General features: G+C 42.1%; 1 protein-coding gene across 8 annotated transcripts in view; it reads left to right on the forward strand.

The window, feature by feature from the left end:
* The window catches only part of DIAPH2 (diaphanous related formin 2), a 339,062-nt gene that overhangs the window by 52,978 nt on the left and 262,366 nt on the right, over positions 1-23,718 (forward strand). For all 8 annotated transcript variants that reach the window (XR_015948654.1, XM_088664504.1, XM_088664505.1 and 5 more), the window contains 5 exons: positions 6,742-6,816; positions 6,908-6,977; positions 9,190-9,326; positions 12,302-12,410; positions 17,226-17,336. Coding sequence is in view for 7 of the 8 variants with exons in the window: in XM_088664504.1 (XP_088520630.1) it covers positions 6,742-6,816; positions 6,908-6,977; positions 9,190-9,326; positions 12,302-12,410; positions 17,226-17,336 (502 nt within the window). In the remaining variant the exon portion in view is untranslated. The remainder of the gene's footprint in view (positions 1-6,741; positions 6,817-6,907; positions 6,978-9,189; positions 9,327-12,301; positions 12,411-17,225; positions 17,337-23,718) is intronic.

Raw genomic sequence — 23,718 nt, forward strand, 5'->3', positions numbered from 1 at the left:
GGAGAAGAGCTCCCGCTCCCACCTGCCTCCCCCGACACGGAGCGCAATTTCGGAAGTCTCCGAAGTTGCGCTCCGTGCCGGATGTGCGCGGCGAGAGGTGGCAGCGGGGGAAGAGCTTCTCCCGCCGCCTCCCGCCTGCCTCCCCGACACGCAGCGCAACTTCGGAGGTCTCTGAAGTTGTGCTCCGTGCCGGCTGTGCGTGGCGAGAGGCGGTGGCGGGAGAAGAGCTTCCCCCGCCGCCTCCCGCCTGCCTCCCCCGACATGAGACGACGCTTCAGAGACCTTCTCTGAAGCGCCGTCTTATGCCGCTGGTGCGCAGCGAGGCGGCGAGGGAGAGAAGCGCTTCTCCCCCCGCCGCCTCCTGCCTGTCTTCCCCGGTGGTGTGGGGCGGTGCGGTGGCTCCGGGGGATGGAGCCGAATCGCAGTGGGCGCTGCTTGCCCCTGCCTGTCTTCCTCGAGTAAAGGGGAAGTCAGGCAGCGGCAGCCGCCGCACCGCCGCGTTTTGGTTCCGCCCCCCCGACAAAGGAAGATTAGCTGTCAGCTTCCTGCGCTGACAGCTGATCTTCCTTTGCCGTTTTCTATGGCCGCGCTTCGTAAGACGAAGCGGCGGTCATAGAGAATTTTGTTGTCTTACGAATGCCTCTTGCAACGCAAAACTCTTTCATCTAGCGAGTTTTTCATTGTGCAAGGCATTCGTAAAGCGAGGCACCACTGTACCTGCTGTGGCTGTCAGAATATCTCTATCAGGACAGGTGACTTTGACATCAACTCTTTTACTTTCTTGACAGCATTGTTCAGCTTCTGTGGACAAGAACCAGCAGTTTGTTTTTCGTGTTTTACACCACTGCATTTTCATCCAATTGAGGCATTCTGGGTCTGGCTTCTTTATTCCTGGATCATACTTGTATGAAAATGTACTTCTTGTTTATGCTGGTCCTAACACTGCAAAACACATAGCAGTCAAAGTGTTTCAAACCCAGCACATTTCTGAGGACCCTTCCCTTTGGCTGCTCAAGGCAAAGTGAGAAAGGAAACTTAACATGTAAACATGACCTTGATGTGTCTGTCCCAGTGTAAAGACAAGAAAGCAAATTCAGTCCTTTGAGACCTGCTTTGAAAGATTCAGGCTGTCTGAGTCCTTGAGACTAAGACTGCAACCCCATCACTGTTTTATTGTTACCTCTGCCTTCTCTGTTAATTGTGCTTGCATTCATCTCACGAATAAGCGTTATCTATTCTTTCGCCACATTTCCTCCTTTTATTGTCACCTTTTGAATCTTGTCTAAATTGTGATTCTTGGGCTTATCTATTTCTTGGTGCTCTCAGTTGCTACTATAGTTTCTACTGCTGTCTTTATTCAGATGACTTTTAAGCCTCCTTTTAACATCCAGTTGAATTTTGTATTGTTGGGTTCTACCAGAGAAGTATCACTGCAAATACATTCATATTCTCAATAACTTTGTGTCTAAGCCTGAAACTAGATTGTGCTGTGGTTGAGGCTAGAGTTCCCTCTTTGAATGCATCTGAAGGTAGAGTCCTAGGAGGAAGGCGATAGTTCCTTATCCTTTTTTTAATGCTCACAGTCTCTGGTTTGTGTCTTTTTATGGCATATGAGCAGAACAGTGGTACAAATATCAAAATATAACTATTTGCTTGATCAGCTTTACTTCTTGTTTCCTTTGAGCCTTTTATATAACTTGCTTAAACCTTTGAACAAGACGTTTTTAATATGAACATGCACAGTAAAATCTTAAGTATGCCTTCCCTCGTCTCTTACTCCGCCCATTCATTCAACCCTAAAACAAATTATCAATCAAGTCACATAATGAGGAAAATAAAGAAAATGGAAGGAGAGACTAGGCAGTTAATAGGCATGAATTTTGTTAAATCTACAACTAGCATGCTGTTAGTTAAGTGCTACAGCCTCCTTGACTACTATGTTTCAGTGTGTGACAGGCTCACTCTTTTCAATTACTGCTAGTTAAATAATTAGGCTATTGCAATGCAAACATTAAAATGTGATTCTGTTTAACCTTCCTCCAAAATGGAATAGTAATAGAACCGGAAGTGAAATGAAGTTCCAATTTGTTCTGTGTACTTCTGGTAGTAATTGTGGTCAGTAACCCAAGGTAACGAAATATGTCCAAAATTCAGTGAATTCATATCTCATGATCTGATGAATTAATAGTAATTTTAAATCTAAATAAGACATGTTAATACTTTACTGTTTCATGTAGACATAGGAGAATGAGATGGGGTATGTATGACCTAACTTTCATTGGAATGGGTTCTCAGAAGTCTGTGGTTTTGAACTATGGAATTGGGTTTAGTACTTTAAAAGTTATGGCTATTTGTTTAATTTTTCTACCCTGCTTTTTAAAGCTAAAAGTCACCCAGTGCAGGTTACAGAATAATAAAAGTAGCAAACAAACAGCACCATTGTGTGAATTCCCAAGATGTATACACAGATAGATGCAAAAATAATCTAAAGTGGGGTGACCCAACTTTTCATACCAGGTAGGCCACAAGAGTACTTTGACATGGAAGCTGCAGACAGCATGTTGCCTTGTCGCGTGGCAGGGGCGAACAAAGCCAAAGTTTGATCCCCCCCCAGCTTTCGCATTGCCTTCCCAGAGGTGGCTAAGCGAGGCACTGGGGTTTGGGAAGGAGGCACAAGTTTTTCCCCAAAGCAGAGAAAGCACTAACTAGGCTTTGCGAAGGAGATGGGAGGATTCTAGGACACTGTCAGAGCCCTCATGCCTCCTTCTCAGAGCCCAGGGCATTGCTTACCTGGATTTAGGAAGGCAGCATGAAGGTTGGGGGAGGCATGAAATACTAAAGGCTTGCTAAAGAGAAGTTGTCACCACTACCAGCACCACCCAAAGATAGCCAACAACTTTAATATTTAATGCTGGTGAGACACCAGTGCCTTCCACTTGGTGAGAACCTTCTTGAGGAAGTGATGCACAGTTTTAGCACCACTACAAAGAAGGCCATGCCCTTTGCATAGTTGCATGTTTGATTTCTCCAAAAACATAAAAGTCAATGCTCTTTAGAAGATATTAAAACAAAGGGAGGTTTGTAAAAGTTTTATAGCCAGTGCTTTTAATTTCCTCTAGGTTCCCTCACAGACACATTGCCATTTATTAGTCCATAGTCTTTTTCACTCTAATGAGTTATTGTGTCTCTTCATGATGTTTATTATGCATTGCTTCAAGCAGCAATTATCGAACCTAGATGGCTCTAGAGAGCCATCTAGTGACTGAGGCTTGTATAAACACCACCAAAAATAAAATACAGAACAAATAATATGAATAGTTAGCACACACTCTTGACAGACTGCTGAAATATGTTGTGGTTACAGGTAGGTAGCCGTGTTGGTCTGGATCGAAGTAAAATAAAAAAATTCCTTCAGTAGCACCTTAAAGACCAACTAAGTTTTTATTTTGGTATGAGCTTTCGTGTGCATGCACACTTCTTCAGATACTGAAGAAGTGTGCATGCACACGAAAGCTCATACCAAAATAAAAACTTAGTTGGTCTTTAAGGTGCTACTGAAGGAATTTTGAAATATGTTGGTAATTGTGGATATGATAGTAGCTGTTCCTTTATGCTTTCCATGTGACTATTCAAAGTATTTTGCTTTTTATCAACAAAGGATGGTAATTGCTGCAATAAAAATATAAGCTTGCTATAGGTTTTGTTTGATAAATGGGATTGTTGCATGTTCAAAGCATTAACGGAATATTATTGAATACTCTACTGAATACTCTGCTTATTTATTTGAGTTCAGAAACTCAATCTTTTAGATATTTGAAGTCAACAATTCCAAAAATGTCAACAGCAACTCTTGAGTTGCATTGTTCTGAAGATATCCTCTGGGTTTTCCTTTGGCTACTTAAATTTGTGTGTCAGTTCTCCTGCTTGAACAGTTGAAGGAACTTGGGCAGGAAGTTTGCAGACATAAAGGTAATGCTTCAGGGAGAGAGAGAGAGAAAAGCAAATTAGCAAAGGCTTTACCATTAATTACTGGGAGCTCTACTGCTAATTAAAATAAATTCAAAAGACTAGATCTACCTCAGAATCTATATTGTAAAAAGAAGAAAATGTGGAACCCAAGACAGACTATAAGGTCATTATATTATTGTTTATATAGTGCCATCTGTGTACTTGCTCCTTACACTTGATAACTTAAGGAAAAACAGCAAAGGGTCCTTGCTGCAATGAGTTTATAGTTTACATTGTAACAGTGCTGAAGCTCATATAAATGAATCTATGAATCTGTCAGAATTAAACTGTAAGCTCCTTGTGGAAAACATTTGTCTCTCCCCTCATTAGGCAGTGATGGGTACCATGGGGTGGCATGGCCATAAGCAACATTTTAAAATAGCTAATAAAAAAAGAAGAGCAAAAGGAAAGACACTTTTATTAGTTTCTTGAATATTACACATACTTAATGCTAAATAACTTTAATTTTAATGAGTCAGATGTAACAGTTGACCATATGATTCTCAGAGCAAGGAGGACTACACCTTTCTATTTTCCTACCATTCTCTATTTCTCCATGTAGCTTTAAAATATCACTCTTTTATTTGATGTTCAGTGATGTAACTTATGCTTTGAGATTACTTCTGGGAATGGAACACCATTAGAGGTTGCATACCATAAATACCACTGAACTCTATCCTCTGGTGTTACACAAACATTGATAGTGACAACATATTAACACTGAATTTCTTCACACGAAGTCTGTTGCTTCAGGCATGCTTTGCGTCCTGCACAAGAATTTGCTTGTTTTATAAAAGCCACAGTTTATATGGGAAGTGCAAACTTGAATTAATGGACCTCTGTGTTGATATAATTGCCATTTCCACATATCCTTAGTCTTTCTTGCATATATTGTGTTTTACATTGCTTTACTAGCATTGCTTTACTAGCAGTGGCTAAAAACACTTTGAAAGCTGCATCAGAAATGTCATAGTTTCTTAGGTACCACTTGTGGCAGTATGTAGACAAGTAGAAGAATAGTTTGAATGTCAGTGAAGAATCTGGAAGATGCAAACATTTTAAAAAGTGCTCCCAGAGATTATCAGAAATTCAAAAATGAAAGGATATGGTTTGTTGATTATCTTTCTAGAGGAAGAAGAAAAACTTACCTGTATATTCACTGGTAAGCCTCTCCATTGGGGAATTGAGTTAGAAAAATAATACCAGAAAGTAAAGAAATGCTGCCTTTGTACAGTGGATATTCTGTGTATCAGTAACTAGATGCCTAGGGGGTCAGTATTTTGCTCTCTGAGAGGAGTATCAACTGCCCACAGGCTGCCAATCTAGAGATGTCCGAGTGATGTGGAGGGTTGGTATTTGTGCCAGTGAGATTTGCTGACATTTTATTTTGGGAAATAGGAGGGGAATCTTGACTTGCTGCCCTGCAACTTGCCTTCAGAGTGACTCACCAATAAGTCTATTTCCTGACCAAAGCCTATTTTTCTTCAGCTCTCCAGCCACCAAACACAACTCTTTCCCTAAGTCCTGTGCTATTTTTTCCTGCAGCCAAATTCTTTCACTTCCCTCACTGCACTTACACTGTTTACCAGAACACTATTGTTCATTCTTCTCCTTCAGCATTAATATTTCAGCTTCCTGGTCAGTGGTGGTTGTATGTGGTATGTGTGAACGTAGTACGTGGCTAGATTGCAGACTACAGCTGGCCATTATTTAGCCTTTATATCTCCAACACATTTCAGTTTCAGCTGAAATACAATACTTAGTTTAGTAAAAGTGACATAAAGTGGTACCTTGGGTTACAGACTCCACTAACCCGGAAGTAGTACCTCGGGTTAAGAACTTTGCCTCAGGATGAGAACAGAAACCATGCAGCAGCGGCAGCGGGAGGCCCCATTAGCTAAAGTGGTACTTCAGATTAAGAAAGGTTTCAGGTTAAGAACGGACCTCTGGAACGGATTAAGTTCATAACCAGAGGTACCACTGTACTTGCAACGTTCATTTGCTTCCTGTTTTTCTCAATCTTAAGGATTTCATGATTATGATCTAGAGGATATGTAGTTCAAGGCCAGTGACAGATGAATGAACCTATGGCCCTACTAGGAATTTTGTGTTCCCTTTAACTCCTTTGAATTTAACACTGCCCTGGACAATAGAAAGCAGGATTGAGATACCAACCCCACAGAAGTCCTTATTTGCATATTTTCTTACTTCTTCCCATGGATTAGTTAACATGTTTTTTTAAGCTTAATTGATGATTATGAACATGACTGCCTTTCTCATGTGTGTGCATGCGCTCATGTGTGTTTCTGTTGTGTGAATCTATATGACCCATTGGGAGGGGAAAATGCTTAGAAGATTAAATATTCCAGATAAACAAACTGTTAATCCATGTGGTGCATGTGGTGCTGCTGCTGCTGCTGTTGAGGCAGTTAGAATAGTTTTATTGCCTAATAATATTATGTCACATAATACTGTAATACTTATAACACAGGGATTTTCTGTTCCATAAGATCCTAGCAGTTTTGGATTCTTTTCAGTAGACTTTCCTTAATATCACAAACTAGGCTGGTGAGACAGATGTTGCAGGTTAAGCTCTGTGTTTATATAGACATTCAGCATTATCCTCAACCTCATGTATGTGCATTGGAGCCCCTTTGCCTGTAACAGGCACTTGGTTAGTATGATTCTGTAAAAAAGGAAATGTAAACTATTTTGCATTTTATTTTTATACAGTTGGGTTAACAATTTTGGACATGAAGGGCTTGGGCTTCTGTTGGATGTTCTTGAGAAGCTTCTGGACAAGAGACAGTAAGTACAGACATGATCATTGAAAGGGATAGTTAAAAAGGGGGAGCAGTTAATACAGTGTCTTACTGTTGGTATTTTCCCCCCTTTAAAGGCAAGAAAGTATTGACAAGAAGAATCAGCATAAGCTTATACAGTGCCTCAAAGCATTTATGAATAATAAGGTAAGAATTTCAGTTTCTTCTGGTTTTTCCTTCAAGTGACTTCAGTTTATGTGAGTGACTCCCCCCCTCCCTCCCCCCTCTCTCTGTGTTTATAAACAGCTGAAATTAGGAAAGGGAAATTTGGCCTATGGGTGACAATGCTTTGCCTATTTTTCTGTAATTACTTTTGTCAGAAGAGAGAATAATGGGCAGCTAATTTATGAGTTACTTCATTGGTTAAGAAGTATATAAAATGTTGTTATCTCTCGCTTGGACTACTGCAATGTGGGGCTACCTTTGAAAGTGAACTGGAAACTACAACAAATCCAGAATGCGGCAGCTAAACTGGTGACTGGGAGCAGCTGCCAAGACCACATAACACCGCTCTTGAAAGACCTACATTGACTTCCAGTACATTTCTGAGCACAATTCAAAGTGTTGGTGCTGACCTTTAAAGCCCTAAACGGCCTCGGTCCAGTATACCTGAAGGAGCGTCTTCATCCCCATCATTCTACCCGGACACTGAGGTCCAGCACCGAGGGCTTTATGGCGGTTCCCTCGTTGCGAGAAGCCAAGTTACAGGGAACCAGGCAGAGGGCCTTCTCGGTAGTAGCACCCGTGCTGTGGAACGCCCTCCCACCAAATGCCAAAGAGAAAAACAACTACCAGTCTTTTAGAAGACATCTGAAGGCAGCCCTGTTTAGGGAAGCTTTTAATGTTTAATAGATTATTGTATTTTAATATTCAGTTGGAAGCTGCCCAGAGTGCCTGGGGAAACCCAGTCAGATGGGCGGGGTATGTATAAATAAATAAATAAATAAATAAATAAATAAATAAATAATTGTGAAAACTTACATTCGAGATTTTGGAAGATACACACAATTACATTTCTGAGAGTAGGAACAGAGTCACATTTTTTTCCATTCTCCATCCTGCAGTCCACTAAGTTATGATGTCCACTTAACATATTAAAGTATTGTGTGGTTGAGTTGGGATTGGAGACTATGCACCAAATGGATGGGCATCATTAAAGGCTAATTCTTTTGCCCCTCCTTCCCTTCAGCCTCTCAGATCAAGCTGAGTGTGAACATGCATCTGCATGCTGTTCTTCATTGCTAATCTTAACTGGTAGCATGTGGAATAACTTAAACTCAGAACTCTTGGATACTGCAGAATTATGTGAAATGAGAGGGAGCAGTGGCAAGAAACAAGTGCCCCCACATTTATTTATTATTAAGGAAACAATGAAACACACACACAAACACTTGAGGTGTGCATCTTGGTATGTTCACATGGTGGACTCAAGCTGAAAAAATACTTAGCGATCTTATAAAGATGTTATACTAACAGCACGATCCTAACCATGTGTACCAAAGACTTTGGTGAGAACCAAAGACTTTGACTTGCTATTACATTATAGACTACTTTTCTGGAATATTCTTACCAAAAAATTGGAATTTCATGATAATAAAATAAGACAATGCAAGGTATATAACACTCATTTCTAATATAGGTCAACTGCATCCCCTAATCCCATCCTACTAAATTGAAGGTGGAATCTTAAAGCGGGGGTCACCAACCTAAGGCCCATGGGCCACAAGCTGCACATGGGGGTCATTTAACTGGCCCCTGAGCTGCCCCTGAGCCTGCTTGGCAAGTCCCTGCGCGCTGTGCTAAACCGGTGCAGTGTGGCGCAGGGACTCAATTCTGCAGCGCTGAAAATCACGTCTGTGCAGATGTAGGCACTGGAAATCGTGGGAGTGCGAGCTCACACATGCACGCGATCCAGCTCACGGAGGGATCTCCACTGGAGTGAACTGGCCCAGGCGAGGTAAACCTTGCCGACCCCTGCCTTAAAGACTAAACATTTTTGTAGCATGATTGCAAACCTACGCATACATATCTGGGAATAAGCTCCATTGAACTCAGTATAGCTTGTATTCTGATGCATCAGCTTAACCAGTCAAACACCTTGAGCTTTAACAAAGGATATTCAGTCAGCTTATCAAAGAAGTGTTAACGTTTAAACTGGTAGCCTCAAGTAGCAATCCCATCAGGTAGAGTTGTTTTTAAACTGGATTCTCTCATTGCTTCTGTTGATTAGCATAGATTCACAGATGTTTTTGTATTATAATAATTTATTTTAAGTTGTGGAAACTGTAATTTGATTAGGATGTGTGTATAGAGGGGAATTATTTTGGATATAACTATTCCAATTTATTTATTTTTATAGTATGGATTGCAAAGAATCCTAGGAGATGAAAGAAGCCTTCTTTTACTTGCCAGAGCAATTGATCCAAAGCAACCAAATATGATGACTGAAACAGTAAAAATACTTTCTGCCATTTGCATTGTTGGAGAAGAAAATGTGTAAGTAACACCAGAAACTTAGATATTGGTCAATTTAAATTCAGTGTTTTATATCCAAGATCTTCTGTATATCCACCCGACCTTTTTTCCCTTTCTATTTTACGGCCCAAGAGACTTCAAGATCCCTACTCTGACAGCAGCAGCCTCCTACTTTGAATAGAGAATAAGGTTATTAATGTCCAGTAGTATTGATGGCCATTTGCTGCCTTCGTGATCCAAAGCAGCATGCTGGGAAGTAATTGCTGGAGAGGACTGTTACTCTCATGCAGGCATCCCCAAACTTCGGCTCTCCAGATGTTTTAGACTACAATTCCCATCATCCCTGACCACTGGTCCTGTTAGCTAGGGATCATGGGAGTTGTAGGCCAAAACATATGGAGGGCCGCAGTTTGGGGATGCCTGCTCTCATGACTTGCTTCTGGGCTTCCTGGAGGTATCTGGCTGGCACTATGGGAAACAGGATGATTCATTTGATAAGCCTTTGGTTTGAGACGCAACCTGCATTGCTGAGACTGTCACAATGCATGCTTTTTTTAGTGCAAAGAAGGAAAGACTAGGTGGAACTGAGTAGAATTGTCACAGGAGAATTAGAAGGGTGGTGACTTTCTTGCACCATGGGCCAGTGGGTTGTAGTGTTTAGTGTGTTGGACATGGATCTTGGAAACCAGGGTTCAAATCCCCACTTAGCCAAGAAGCTCACTGGGTGAACTTGGGACAATCAATGCCTCTCAGCCTAAACTACCACACAGGGTAATTGTTGAATTAAATGATAAAGAGAAGAATCATGGATGTCACCTTGAGCTCATTGCAGAAAAAGGTTGGATAGGAATACAATGAATAAAAATAAAGAATTAAAAATTAAGTTCAGCACCCCATAATAGAAGTATGTTGCAAGAAGTGTGTGTGTGTGTCTGTGTGTTTTCAGACACACACACACACACACACACACACACACACACACACATTGGAGAAATTTCTAAAACTTACCTGCTTGCCTCTAAACACATAATACTGTATATCAATATGGAGAGGGTGATTTAATCCTAAAATAGTTTCCTTCTGTGAACTTCCTTATCTATCCCTTTCTTCCACCTGAGCCCCTTGAGAAGCCTTTCTGGAGAACCTCCACCTGAGTTTGAGCAACTGTCCCTTTCCCCAGCACCCACCCTGCACATTGTTCAGCAAGGCACTGCAGCCCTCCAGAGAGACTTTTAATGGGATGCATTTCACTGCTGTGGGAAGAAGGAATGTGAAACTTTTCTGTCTGTGATCTTACTTTACTTACCTCCAGATTCAAACAATAATGTCTTAATATTATTTGGAAATGGGAAGAAAGACCCAGGATTTCTTTCCTGTCCTCCTAAATCCTTTCTTGGTTTAAGTTTTGTGTATGTATACACATACTTTGGAAAAAAATAATAGAAAATCCTTTTAAGAAAAAGAAGTATATTTATGAGTAGCCTATTAGATCCATTTCAGTCCGGCTTTCGCCCTGGTCATGGGACCGAGACAGCTCTGGTCGCCTTAACAGATGATCTCCGTAGACAACTGGATCTAGGTGGGTGGGGACTGCTGATTCTTTTAGATTCATCAGCAGCCTTCGATATGGTCGATCACGAACTTTTAGACCACCGCCTTGCCGACGTGGGGATTCAGGGCACAGTCCAACAATGGCTGCGTTCCTTTATCTCAGGTCAGGGACAGAGGCTGGCGCTGGGGAGGGAGTTGTCGCCGCGGCACTCCTTGGTGTGTGGAGTCCCGCAAGGCGCAATCCTTCCCCTGATGCTTTTTAATATCTTTATGCGCCCCCTTGCCCAGATTGTCCGGAGTTTTGGGCTGGGTTGTCATCAATATGCTGATGACACCCAGATCTATCTGTTGATGGACAGCCGCCCTGCCTCGGCCCCGGACACACTGACCAGGTGCTTGGAAGCTGTGGCTGGATGGCTACGTGGGAGCCGACTGAAGCTAAATCCTTCGAAGACAGAGGTCCTCTGGCTAGGTCGGGACGACATGGGGTTGGGGGGCCAACTCCCATCTCTTGCAGGGGCTCAATTAGTGCCAGCGCCTTCTGTCAAGAGTTTGGGTGTAACCTTTGACGCCTCCCTTTCCACGGAGGCGCAGGTTGCATCCACAGCAAAGGTGGCATTTTTCCATCTCTGCCGTATCAAGCAGTTGGTCCCTTACCTCTCTCGCCCTGATCTGGCCACAGTGATCCATGTGACGGTCACCTCAAGGCTTGATTATTGTAACTCGCTCTACGCGGGGCTGCCCTTGAAGCTGACCCAGAAACTCCAGCGGGTGCAGAATGCCGCGGCGAGGCTCCTTACGGGGTCCCGGATGCAGGATCACATTCATCCAGTGCTTTACCAGCTGCACTGGCTCCTGGTGGAGTATAGGATCAGGTTTAAGGTGCTGATTTTGACCTTTAAAGCCCTATGCTGCTTGGGACCCTCGTACCTACGGGACCGCCTCTCCTGGTATGCCCCACGGAGGACCTTAAGGTCCACAAACAACAATATTCTGGAGATCCCGAGCCATAAGGTGGCTAGATTGGCCTCTACTAGGGCCAGGGCCTTTTCAGTATTGGCCCCAACTTGGTGGAACACTCTTTCACAGGAGACCAGGGCCCTGCAGGATTTGTCATCTTTTCGCAGGGCCTGCAAGACAGAGCTTTTCCGCCTGGCCTTTGGGTTGGACTTAGTCTGACCCCGTGTTTTCCTCCCTCATGGCTTGGATTTATGGACTACTTAAAATGAGGCTGTTTTTTAAATTTTAAGACTGTATTTTAATCTGTATTTTAATTAATTGGTTTTTATGTTTTATTGTAATTTTATTGGTGTGAGCCGCCCTGAGCCCGGTTTTGACTGGGGAGGGTGGGGTATAAATAAATATTATTATTATTAGATTCTAAGAGATAAAGTACATGAATATCTTATAATGCTTATTCTTAAAATAACAAATTTCTGTTTCAGTCTGGACAAAATTTTGGGAGCCATAACAATTGCTGCTGAGAGAAATAATGGAGAGCGGTTCTCAAACATTGTGGAGGGGCTTGAGAATCACGAAGCTTTGCAGTTACAGGTGGGATTCCTTGGTTTACAACCGTAACTATTATCTTAGTTTAGTCTATTTTATATAATATTAAATTATTTGTAAGAAAATAATTGTGTAACAAGTGGCTGCTGAAGATTATAGTTATGACATAGCTTTTTCTGGAGGGCTAAAGGCTTGGAGCCCAAATAAATATTTGCTTCAAGATTCTTTAATTCAGAGTTTCATATATATTTTAGACATTTGAAATTAGACAACTCTTTAATGCAGTGTTAATATTTTTTTAGAAAGTGTTTGAAATTAAGTGCCCAATAGTTTTAACATCCCTGTTTATGAAAAACATGGCTCTTTATTATACATGAAAATAGTCTCATTGGCAGTAACATGGTAAAATAAATACTTGCATGGTCTCCACACACAACAATATGCCTTCCTTCTCCCTGACTCTTGTTTAGTTCTGCCCTAGTTCAAGTGTCTTCTGCTTCTGGGCAGAATCCAACCAGTCAGCAGATTATCTCCCAGTCACAAAAGTGTGCAATTGTTGCTTGGGGAAAGGGCTGTAGGAGAGCAGTAAAGCATCTGTTCTGCATGCAGAAAGTCCCTAGTTCATTCCTTGGCTTTTCCGGGTAGGACTGAGCATTTTCCCTGTCTGAAAGTCTGGAGAGCTGCTGCCAGTCAGTGTAGACAGTATTGAGCTAGATGGTCTGACTCAGGGTAAGGCGGCTTCCTATGTACTTGCTGCATGTGAGCCATACACATGGGGCTACATGTTTCTGTTACATGGACAGTGTTTCCATGTTGTGAATTGATAGTGAATCCTTCTGCATTCAAGAGATGAATTGTGTGCACAAATGTGTGTGTGGAGGCCATGCACTCACAAAGTCCCTTAGGTTGTGGTCTACATAACTGATCTACATAACAGAAAGGTTTTTCCGTTTGTATGTCAGTGGTGTAGGTTATTGTATTTTTAGGTATGAATATACAGTATTCAGATGGCTAGTTACTCAGTTTACTGTGAGGGTTTCCCCTCACATATTGTACATTAGCTCTGCATCACAAGAAAGGTAAAATCAAGTCCTAGAATACCAACTTGTGAATGAGATAACGATTGAGTTCATGACTTCTGCCCTGTAAGGTTAAGGCCATAAGACAAGAATTATTTTTGTAATCTTGACATGACAATATGAAAACTTTGAGTGATAGAAAGAACCAAAAGGAAAGATTATGTTCCATAAAAGGTCAAGGTCATGCTGCAATAGCATCCCCTTTCCTTTGATGAATGCAAGCTATGTTATGAAGAATGTAATTGCCAAGTTTCTTTTCTGTAACATTGAGCAATGTAAAGCAAAGTTCTTTTTATTACTTAGTCCTAGCTGATATAAAATGTCCAGACAAATAAAAGTGATGTATAAAAATGTCATGGAGATGTGTATGATTCCAGTGCCAGCCTAGATGTCTGCTTAGTCTGATGTTTGTTAAAAACGGACTAAAAGAAGCATGTCCTTATCTATATTCACCCTCCCTGAAAAATCTTTAATTTAGTACTTTTGGACATGTCTAGATTTGCATTACTGTACCGTGTTTCTCACATTTTAAGACATGTCTTATATTTATTTTTTCTCCAAAAAAACACCCCGAGGCTTATTTTCAGGGGATGTCTTATTTTTTTGTTAAGCTTTTTAATTTTTTTACCGGTATTAAGCTTTCAGAGAGTTTTGCTGGGTCGGGCTCGGTGCGGCGCGCGCTGCTGCCCTTGTCGGCTCCCGCTGGGTCGGGACTCAGCTGTGACATCAGCAAGGCCGCGAGGGCGGTACTGTCACCTGGGCAGCCCGGGATCTCCATACACGTGGCCCACTCAAGACATTAAAAACAGCAGCAGCTGGAGGGGCTTTGCCCAGCCACTACTTTTAAAACTCACAGGGCAGCGCTAAACCAGAACGGGGTGCCTATCTCGGGGTGGCTTTCTCCCCCTCCCAGGCTCCTACCTTCGCATCTCCTTCGGTGCTGTTGCTTTTTGCACGCAAACCAAGCTCCGCAGTGCTGGGTGGGGGCGGACTCAAAAGCAGAGCCAACAAACCAGCACCAGAGCTTCAAGCCGGCGCTCTCTCTATGGCACAAGCATAGAGGCTGCTGCCCCATCGGAGCCTAGAGCGGATTGGTCAAACTCCGCTTCCGGGTTGCGTTTCCTTAGAAACCCGAGGCGCGGCGACCCGGAAGCGCTTGCGGGACCAGTTCCGGGTCGCCGCGCCATGGCTGCGCTGGGAGCGCCGGGGTGCCTGCAGGGCGGGAGGGTCGCTGTGGCTTCACTGTTCCTGAGGCAGCACCCGCAGGGACGCTGCGCCGCGTGGGGATGACGGGGCCTCCCGCTGGACCCGGAAAAGACAGCAGCGCGCACAGTGCCGAGCCCTGACTCAGCGGGACCCGGCAAAGACAGCAGCGTGCACTGCGCGGAGTCCCGACTGAGCGGGACCCGGGAGAGACAGCAGCGCTCGGCGAGGTGCGCGCTGCAGAAGCGCCATGCAGGCCTGCTCCCACCACTAACACTATGGTACCCCAGCATGTCTTATTTTGGGGGGATGCCTTATATTTTATTGCCTCCAGAAAATCGTGCCGTGGCTGATTTTATAGGCACGTCTTAAAATATGAGAAACACGGTACATCAATTTTTACTCCTACCAAATAGTAGTTGAGAATGTTTCCTGCACTTTTATTTAAAACTTTAGGCTGCTTGCCAACAAGAGTATCACAATTAGATCACTGTAACTCCTTGCAAGGGCAGAATGCTTACTGTATTTAAACAGCTGCTAACTATCCTTATTGGTGGAACAGCAAAATTTCCTTGAAAAGTTTCTGTACCTTATAGTCTAACAGCAGCAGCAGCAGCAACAACAACTTTATTATTTATACCCCGCCCATCCAGCTGGGTTTTCCCAACAACAACAACAATTTTAATATTTATACCCCGCCTATCCGGTTGGGTTTCCCTAGCCACTCTGGGTGGCTTACAGCATATATAAAACATAGTAAAAATCAAACATTAAAAACTTACCAATACAGGGCTGTTTTCAAATGTTTTTTATTTCCTTGGCATCTGAAGGGGAGGGCATTCCACAGGGTGGGCGCCATTTCCGAGAAGGCCCTCTGCCTGGTTCCCTGTAACTTTGCTTCTCTCAGTGAGGGAACCACCAGAAGAACCTTGGAGCAGGACCTCAGTTTCTGGACTGAACGATGGGGGTGGAGAAACTCCTTCAGGTATACTGGGCTGAGGTCATGTAGGACTTTTGTAAAGGTCAGCACCAACACTTAATTTGTGCTCAGAGCCAGTGAAGATCCTTTAGGACCGGTGCTACATGGTCCCGGTGGTTACTCCCAGTCACCAGTCTTACTGCCACTTTCAGGATTAGTTGTAGTTTCCAAGTCACTTTCAAAGGTAGCCCCATGTAGAACGCATTGCAGTAGTCCAAGTAGTCTAGGTTCTCTTTTCCATTTTTAGGGGGAACACTTAATTTTTTTTTGTCATTTTGCCCTTTAGACCTTCTGTTATGGTGCCCAGTGCCCTGCTTCTAAGGCAAGGGGTAAGAGCTAGATAAAAGAAATGGGGAAACTCCCTGTGATCAAGAATATATAACTTTATATCACACATTAAGATCAACCTATATATTGATAGCATTACATGTAGTGCCATTCTGATGCATTCAGTTATACTGGTGTCACAGTGAATCCACTTTAAAGGCTTTTGCAAGTTTTATGATCTCATCCAAACTCCTTGACTGAAGGTATAACTTCAAGACTCATTAACTCGTTTCTGACTGAAATGTTCACTTTACCAGTATTAATACAAGCAATTAAGCCAGAATTTCTTCTGGCAAAAACAATCACAGCAGATGGCACCTTTTCTCTCTATTAATTTTCGATTGGACATGTACTTTGGCTTGTTCAGTCATGTCATAGTCGTAACATAACAAGGATCATTCAGGCAAGTACAATGACAGCATTGTATGCATGTATGGTATTGGAAGATTTCACCAGCTTGCAGCAGTCTGTATAGAAAAGTTACACTTCTGGGATGTCTGGGCACAGATTTCATATATAACTTGCTGTGCTGCTAAAAATTAAATGGTGAAAAATGAGGCTCAGTTATCGCTCCCTCTTAGGAAATACTGGCCAGTAGCTTTTCCCAAATAATGCTTGCTTTTAATCTTTTAGCTAAACATGGTACTCTCTAATACATGGTGGTCCAAAATGTGGCCTGAGATCTGCCTGTGGCCCTTGAGGCCTTTTTGGGCAGCCCTTGGCAACATTTAACAACCATTTGCCCTGCAGCCCTCCCACTGACACCCTGAAGCCAAGAGCTGGGTTTTGGGAAAGAAGTGTGAGAGACTGACAGGGTCCTCGAGTTCTCCTGCCTCATTCTCAAAGTCTAGTTTGCACTTTCCCAGCTTTGTAAATAAGCTGGGAGGACTCTTATGACCCTGCCAGAGCCTCACACTCCTTCCCAAAGCCTAGCACCTCACTTAGTTGGCTTTGGGAAGGCAATGAATAATAATATCTCTTAATAATAAGTTCCACCATCTACTGTGTTATATCTACCTCAAACACCAGCATTTAATTATAATGCACAGCTTTTGACACATACTTCATGGAGGTCAGTTTAAGTGGGATGCATTATTGGCAATATAGTTTTATTGTAAAGTATATTACTGTGTTGCTCATAAAATAAGTTTTTAGTTAGAATGTATATTTCCTTATTTAAGAATGAGTTTTTCCCCCTACTATGTTTATTGCTTGTGTGCATTGAGGAGGCTGAATCTAATAAGCTGCTTTTACCATAATTTTTAATTACAGGCAGCCTGCATGCAGTTCATAAATGCCCTTGTCACTTCCCCTGAAGATCTTGATTTTAGGATACACTTGAGAAATGAATTCCTGCGCTGTGGACTAAAGAAAATATTGCCAGTAAGTTATTTGCAGAGGTACTACTAATGCACTGAATACCATGACTGCTTGCCTTATAATGATAAATCTTACACAAGTTTTTCATGCTGCAACCAAGTATGACTTTAATGGTTATTTATAATTTGTAATCATAGTGAAATGGGAGCAAAATGCGACAGCATGGTTAGTTATCCTGTTCATCTAGGAATTTATCAGTTTTTAGTATATACTGTATATTGGATAAGTAAAACAGACATGGAGATTTAGGTTTTAAATCCACCTTTGCATGAAAGACTTTGCTGTCTGGAATTGCGGTATTTAAGGATCAACTCCCCATCTTCAAATGAAGAGCAAGATAATGATAACAAAGCATTTTGCAATTATTAATTTATTATTTATCATAATTTTGCAATTATAATCTTGTGTTCGCTTTTAATTCCAAGAAAAAGGTGCCGTCTGTAACAAAACAATACAAGTATATTGAGTATATCATTAGAATAATAGAATAATAGAATTGAAGAGTTGGATGGGACCCAAGGGCATCTAGTCTAACCCCCTGCAACCCCTGACAATGCTGGAATTTCAACTAAAGCATATGTGACAGGTAGTCATCCAATCTCTGCTAAAAACCTCCAAGGAAGGAGAGCCCTTCCCCTCCCAAGGGATACTGTTCCACTCTCGAACAGCACTAACTGTCAGAAAGTTTTTCTGTTTAGTTGGAATCTCCTTCCTTTTGAAGCCATTTGTTCAGATCCTGGCCTCCAGAGCAGAAGAAGACAAATATGGTCTATCTTCCATGTGACAACCCTTGAGATATTTTAAGATGGCTGTCATATCTCCTCTCAGTTTCTTCTTTTCCAGGCTAAACATACCCAAGTTCCTCAACCACTCCTAATAAGGCTTGGTTTCCAGGCCCTTTATCATCTTGGTCACCCTCCTCTGTACACGTTCCAGCTTGTCAATATATTTCTTAAATTTTGGTGCCCAGAACTGGATACAGTACTCCAGGTGTGTTGTGACCAAGGCAGAATAGAAAGGGACTATTACTTTACTTGTTTGGAAGACTATATTTCTTTTGATGCAGCCTAGAATAGCATTTACCTTTTTTGCTGCTGCATGACACTGTTGAATCATGTTAAGATTGTGGTCCATCAGGACCCTTGGATCCTTTTTACATGTATTACTGGCAAGCCAGGTGTTGCACATATTATATTTGTGCTGCTGGTTCTTCCTGCCTAAGTGTAGAACCTTACATTTGCCCCTACTGAAATTCATTTTGCTAGTTTTGGCCTGGTTTTCTAATATGTTAAGGTCATCTTGAATCCCGATTCTGTCTTCTGTGACATTAGCTATCCCACCCAGTTTGGTGTCATATGCAAATTTTATGAGCATCCCCTCAGTACCTTCATCCAAGTTTTTTATTACTACATTGAGCAACAACGGGCCCAAGACAGAACCCTGCAGTACCCCACTAGTCACTCTTTTCCAGGATGATAAGAAACCATTAGTGAGGACTCTTTGAGTTTGGTCAGTCAACCATTTACAAATACCTCATCCAGCCCACACTTTACCAGCTTCTCCACAATTTTCTCAAAAGCCTTACAGAAATCAAGATACACTATATCCACAGCATTCCACTGATCCATCAAACTTGTAACACTATGAGAGAGAGAGGGAGAGAGATGAGATTAGTCAGGCATGACTTGTTTTTGAGAGACCCCTGTTTGGTGCTCACAGACGGACTGTAGAATTATCTGTTCTAGGACCTTTCCTGGTATCAGTGTCAAGCTCACTGGTCAGTAGTTAACTGTGTCTTCTTTCCCCCCTTTTTGAAGATGGAGACATTTGCCCACCTCTAGTCTGTGGGGACCGCACATGTTCTCCAAGAATTCTCAAAGATTATAGACAAAGGCTCTGAGATTACATCCGCTAACTCCTTTAGTAGCCTTGAGTGCAGGTCCTGGAGATTTGAATTCATTTAAAGTACCACCTCTTTTCCTATGTTGGGCTTTCCCCTTTTTGCAATGTTTATTCTGTCATCACCAGGTTAGGCATCACTTTCCTTTTGAGTGAAGACAGAGGTAAAATAGGTGTGTGAACAGTTCTGCCTTTTCTCTGTCACCCAATAGCAGTTCTCCATGTGGAGGACCTACCATTTGCTTGCCTTCCTCTTGCTTTGAACATAGCTGAAGAAACTTTTAAAATTCTTTTAAACCTCTCTTGCAAGCCTGAGTTCATTCTGTGCTTTGGTCCGCCTCAGCTTCTCCCTGCAAGTGAGTGTATACCCTTAGTTTGTGATTTCCCCTGTCTTCTATGTATTATATATGCCCTTTTTATGCAGCTGCACTGGTTTCTTCAGGTGCCTCCCACTTCTTTAGGTGCTCTCCTCATCTTGCCCAGTAACTCGAAGTGTGGATAGGTGGACCGAGGGCCTTTTTCCAGTGGGAACTCATAGGAACTCAGTTCTGGCACCTCTCAGGTGGGCTCCAGCCCCTCTCAAGTGGGCTCCATTGCCGTTCTATGCTCCTTTTTCTAGAAAAATAGCACTGGGTGGACCTCAAGTTGCTATACCTTCTCTTCCAGCAAGACAACCAGCTTGCACTTGCTGCAGGTGTAGTTTTGCATGTTCTCAGGCTGAAGACAATCATGGCACAGGTTACTGCAGCAGCCCCCTCAATGCCCATGTCTCTTGGTTCTACACACAGCATGAGACAGCATTGTGGGCTTCTCCTCCTCAAACCCTCTCTCTAAGCGCCCTCACAAACATACCTGTTTATAACTCCTGGTCATGAGAGTTTCTTTCTGGATTTCTTTCTGTAGTGCTCAAATTAAAAGTGTAGCAGCCCTGCCTTCCTGCTATTGCCACCATTCCTATGGTCCATGTTTGAACTTGCTGCCAGGCTAAGATGGTAGCATCCATAAGGTTCAATGCTTGAAGAGAGGGTGTGTAGGGAAATCACAGAGATGAGTTTTGCCAAATGCTGAGAGGGAGGCACAACCAGCTGGGGAGTTCTAGGCAATTTTCATACCCTACCTCTCCACTTTTTCTTGTTTCCTTTCTTACTTGTTTTAGTACTGCCTGGACATTGAGAGAGAGGCGAGTGGGAAACTGGGAAGAGGAAGCTTCCCCCTCCTCGTGTTTTTTCCGGCCAGCTCGTCTTTGCTCCCTTGTTTCATCCTTCATGGATTAAGCACAGATTAAAAACTCAACTCTGGAGACCCAGGGATTGCCTGGGGAAGTGGCATGGGAAGACCCCCTGAGGATCCAGACTGGGGTGGGTTGGTGGTGTTGAAGACGGGGCTGTGCTTGGCACGGCCTTTCTTCCTCCTGTTTGGCTTCCACCGGGAAGGTTCACCACAGCATAAGGAGACGGGAAGAGGCTGGCAAGTCTCTCTCATGGATCCTAAAGAAGACCACCCTCCTACCAGTTAGCATTTTAAAACATTTTACAGTATATTTAAAATACATACTATTTTTCTAAAAGATACTCTCAGAAATTTTTAAGAGGAAGAAGGCAAGACAGACATAGAAAATGACAGCTACTAGGTCCCCTAAAATAATCTGGTAAATAAAGAATGTGTTATTTACCAGGAACAGCTGGAGCACAGATAAAGGGAGTGAATTGTTTGCACACTTATTTACTAATGCAAAGGCACTACTGCCATACATTAAAGATATATGGTGGCAGGTGGTGACCCAACTCTCTATTCTGATGCTTCACAGAGGGCTCCATGGACAAAGTGATGAAGGTGAAATCTCATTGCATGAGCACTGAATATAACCCAGAATTAAGTTGGTAGAATGCCCTCATAGTTGCCAAGTACAATATTTGATTGTGATTCTGAATTCTAAACAAGCTGTGAAGGAGAAAAGTTTATTGAAGCCCATATAGAAGGGAAATCACAAAATGATAGAAGAAGACATGGTTTGTTGTGGTAATACAAGTCTAAAGCTAATCTGGGTATAGTTTGTTAGTGGCACAGTTTACATTCCCCAAATCATATCCTATACTTGATAGTCATGTTGGATCTATTTGTGTGAATTGAAGTTATAAGTGTACTTTGACTCCTGTGCAAGCTCTGAAAATCTCCTAGAAGTTTGTAATAAATATTCCAATCTCCAGTATCCATTTCATCTTCCTGATGCCATGATGGTAGAAGAACTTCTTTTCTTATTAGTCAATTTAAGTGTATATAGAATAGAAAACTATGCTCTTGTAATTTTCTGCTATAAGCAGCTCCTATAAACAAGTAATAAGAGTTATGACTCTTAGACCAGGATTTAAAAGATCTCAAACAGTAGCCCTCTGCACCTATGGCACATAGAAAACAGCTTTTGGAATCCTGGGTAGCTTCCAATGCAGTTTGTGATATGTTAGTCTAGCGAAATGAGAGCAAAAATCGTACTGGCTTTGGTTCTACTAAGTAACTGAATATCAACCTCAGTTGAAAAAACATGTAACATATTCTCTGTTTAGCTTGCTGTTGTGCTAAATTTATTCCATTAGTATAAAATCAAGATATACTTTCAGTTACGTTCTTTTTTTCTAAAAGCCCAGTATATAACTGAACAATACTTATATCTAATTATTGGTTCTACATTTTCCAAGGAAAGCTGAATTTATTTAGCTACAAAAACAAATGGGTTGCTGAAAGCGCACTTCCATAATAGTATGAGATGGGTTATTCAGGGCCACCCCTATACTGTATAAATAGCAGAAGTGACAATAACTTTCTTGGGTAAGTGCTCCTTGCAGCATCAGCCTTTAGCATTTTAACACGTGGCTATAATTTTTCCCAACACTCTCTTACGACATCGAACACTTGGTATGTCATCAAGCAAATGCTGCAACCATAATATGGTTCAGTGGGGAGAACTGAAACTTTTATCATCTATTTTCTTAGAAACCTTAGCATTTTAAAATATTATAACCTCAATCCTCTGTTGAATTATTTCACTGCCAAAGAAGAATTAGATTAATTCTATTTAATGAGTTTGACTTTCCCTAAGGATTGTTTATATAGACCATAGATTGAACTCGAGGAAAACAAAGTAGTTTTGTGAGGTGATCACACCTTATTTTCTATAAATTGTGCTTCCTTAGAGAATTTTTGAAAGAGTTATGGTTACTATATTCCAGGGGTCAGCAAACTTTTTCAGCAGGGGGGCCGGTCCACTGTCCCTCAGACCTTGTGGGGGGACGGACTATATTTTGAAAAATAATATGAACAAATTCCTATACCCCACAAATAAGCTAGAGATGCATTTTAAATAAAAGGACACATTCTACTCATATAAAAACACCAGGCAGGCCCCACAAATAACCCAGAGATGCATTTTAAATAAAAGGACACATTCTACTCATATAAAAACACCAGGCAGGCCCCACAAATAACCCAGAGATGCATTTTAAATAAAAGGACACATTCTACTCATGTAAAAACATGCTGATTCCCGGACTGTCTGCAGGCCATATTTAGAAGGCGATTGGGCCTTAGTTTGGGAACCCTGTAGTATATTCTTTCAAAACTTGTGGGTTCTAAACTGCAAGTGTTACCTTCTGGGTGTGACATTACTCTATTTTTTTCCTATTTCCCTGTTTTAATATAAAAGGACTCTAAACAAAATATGCAGTGTTCCTGTCCAGGGTTCCAGCCAATCAGCCATGCCCTCTTCCTGGATACTCCATTCTATCTTTCTACCCATCCTGGCTTTCCATTTCCCTCACCCTGAACAATTAGCATTCTGTGTTCACTGAGCATGCTTAGTTCTCACTAGGCTGTTTGGGTCTCCCCCCCCAATCATCCCCCCAAAGATATCACCACCACCACCACCACCACCATTAATTCATTTTATATACTGCCCTTTATCAAAAGATCTCAGGGCGATGTGCAACATTAACACATTTTACAGAGCACAATAATAAAAACATAATAAGCATAATAATAGATAGCATAATAATTAAATAAGCGTAATAACACCCACCCATCAAACCAATTATTTAATGTCCAAAAGCTTGGACTATTTTTGCCTGGTGCCTAAAAACATGTAATGATGGTGCTTGATTAGGCATCCTCAACCTTCGGCCCTCCAGATGTTTTGGACTACAATTCCCATCATCCCTGACCACTGGTCCTGTTAGCTAGGGATCGTGGGAGTTGTAAGCCAAAACATCTGGAGGGCCACAGGTTGGGAATGCCTGTGTTAGATGAGTCCCTTTGGGGAGAGCATTCCACAAACACGGAGCCACCACAGAAAAGTTCTGTTCTTGTGTTGACATTCTCCTAACCTCTCAGGGAAGGGGTTGCATAAAGCAGGGCCTGGGATTCTTTATGTACTTCTACAAGCATTATGGTTCTCCCAAGCAGTTTTGGCTACATAATGGTGAGACATTCCCCCAGA

Source organism: Zootoca vivipara, chromosome Z2 (assembly GCF_965207765.1).
Source record: "Zootoca vivipara chromosome Z2, rZooViv2.hap1.1, whole genome shotgun sequence".
Lineage (NCBI taxonomy): Eukaryota > Metazoa > Chordata > Lepidosauria > Squamata > Lacertidae > Zootoca > Zootoca vivipara.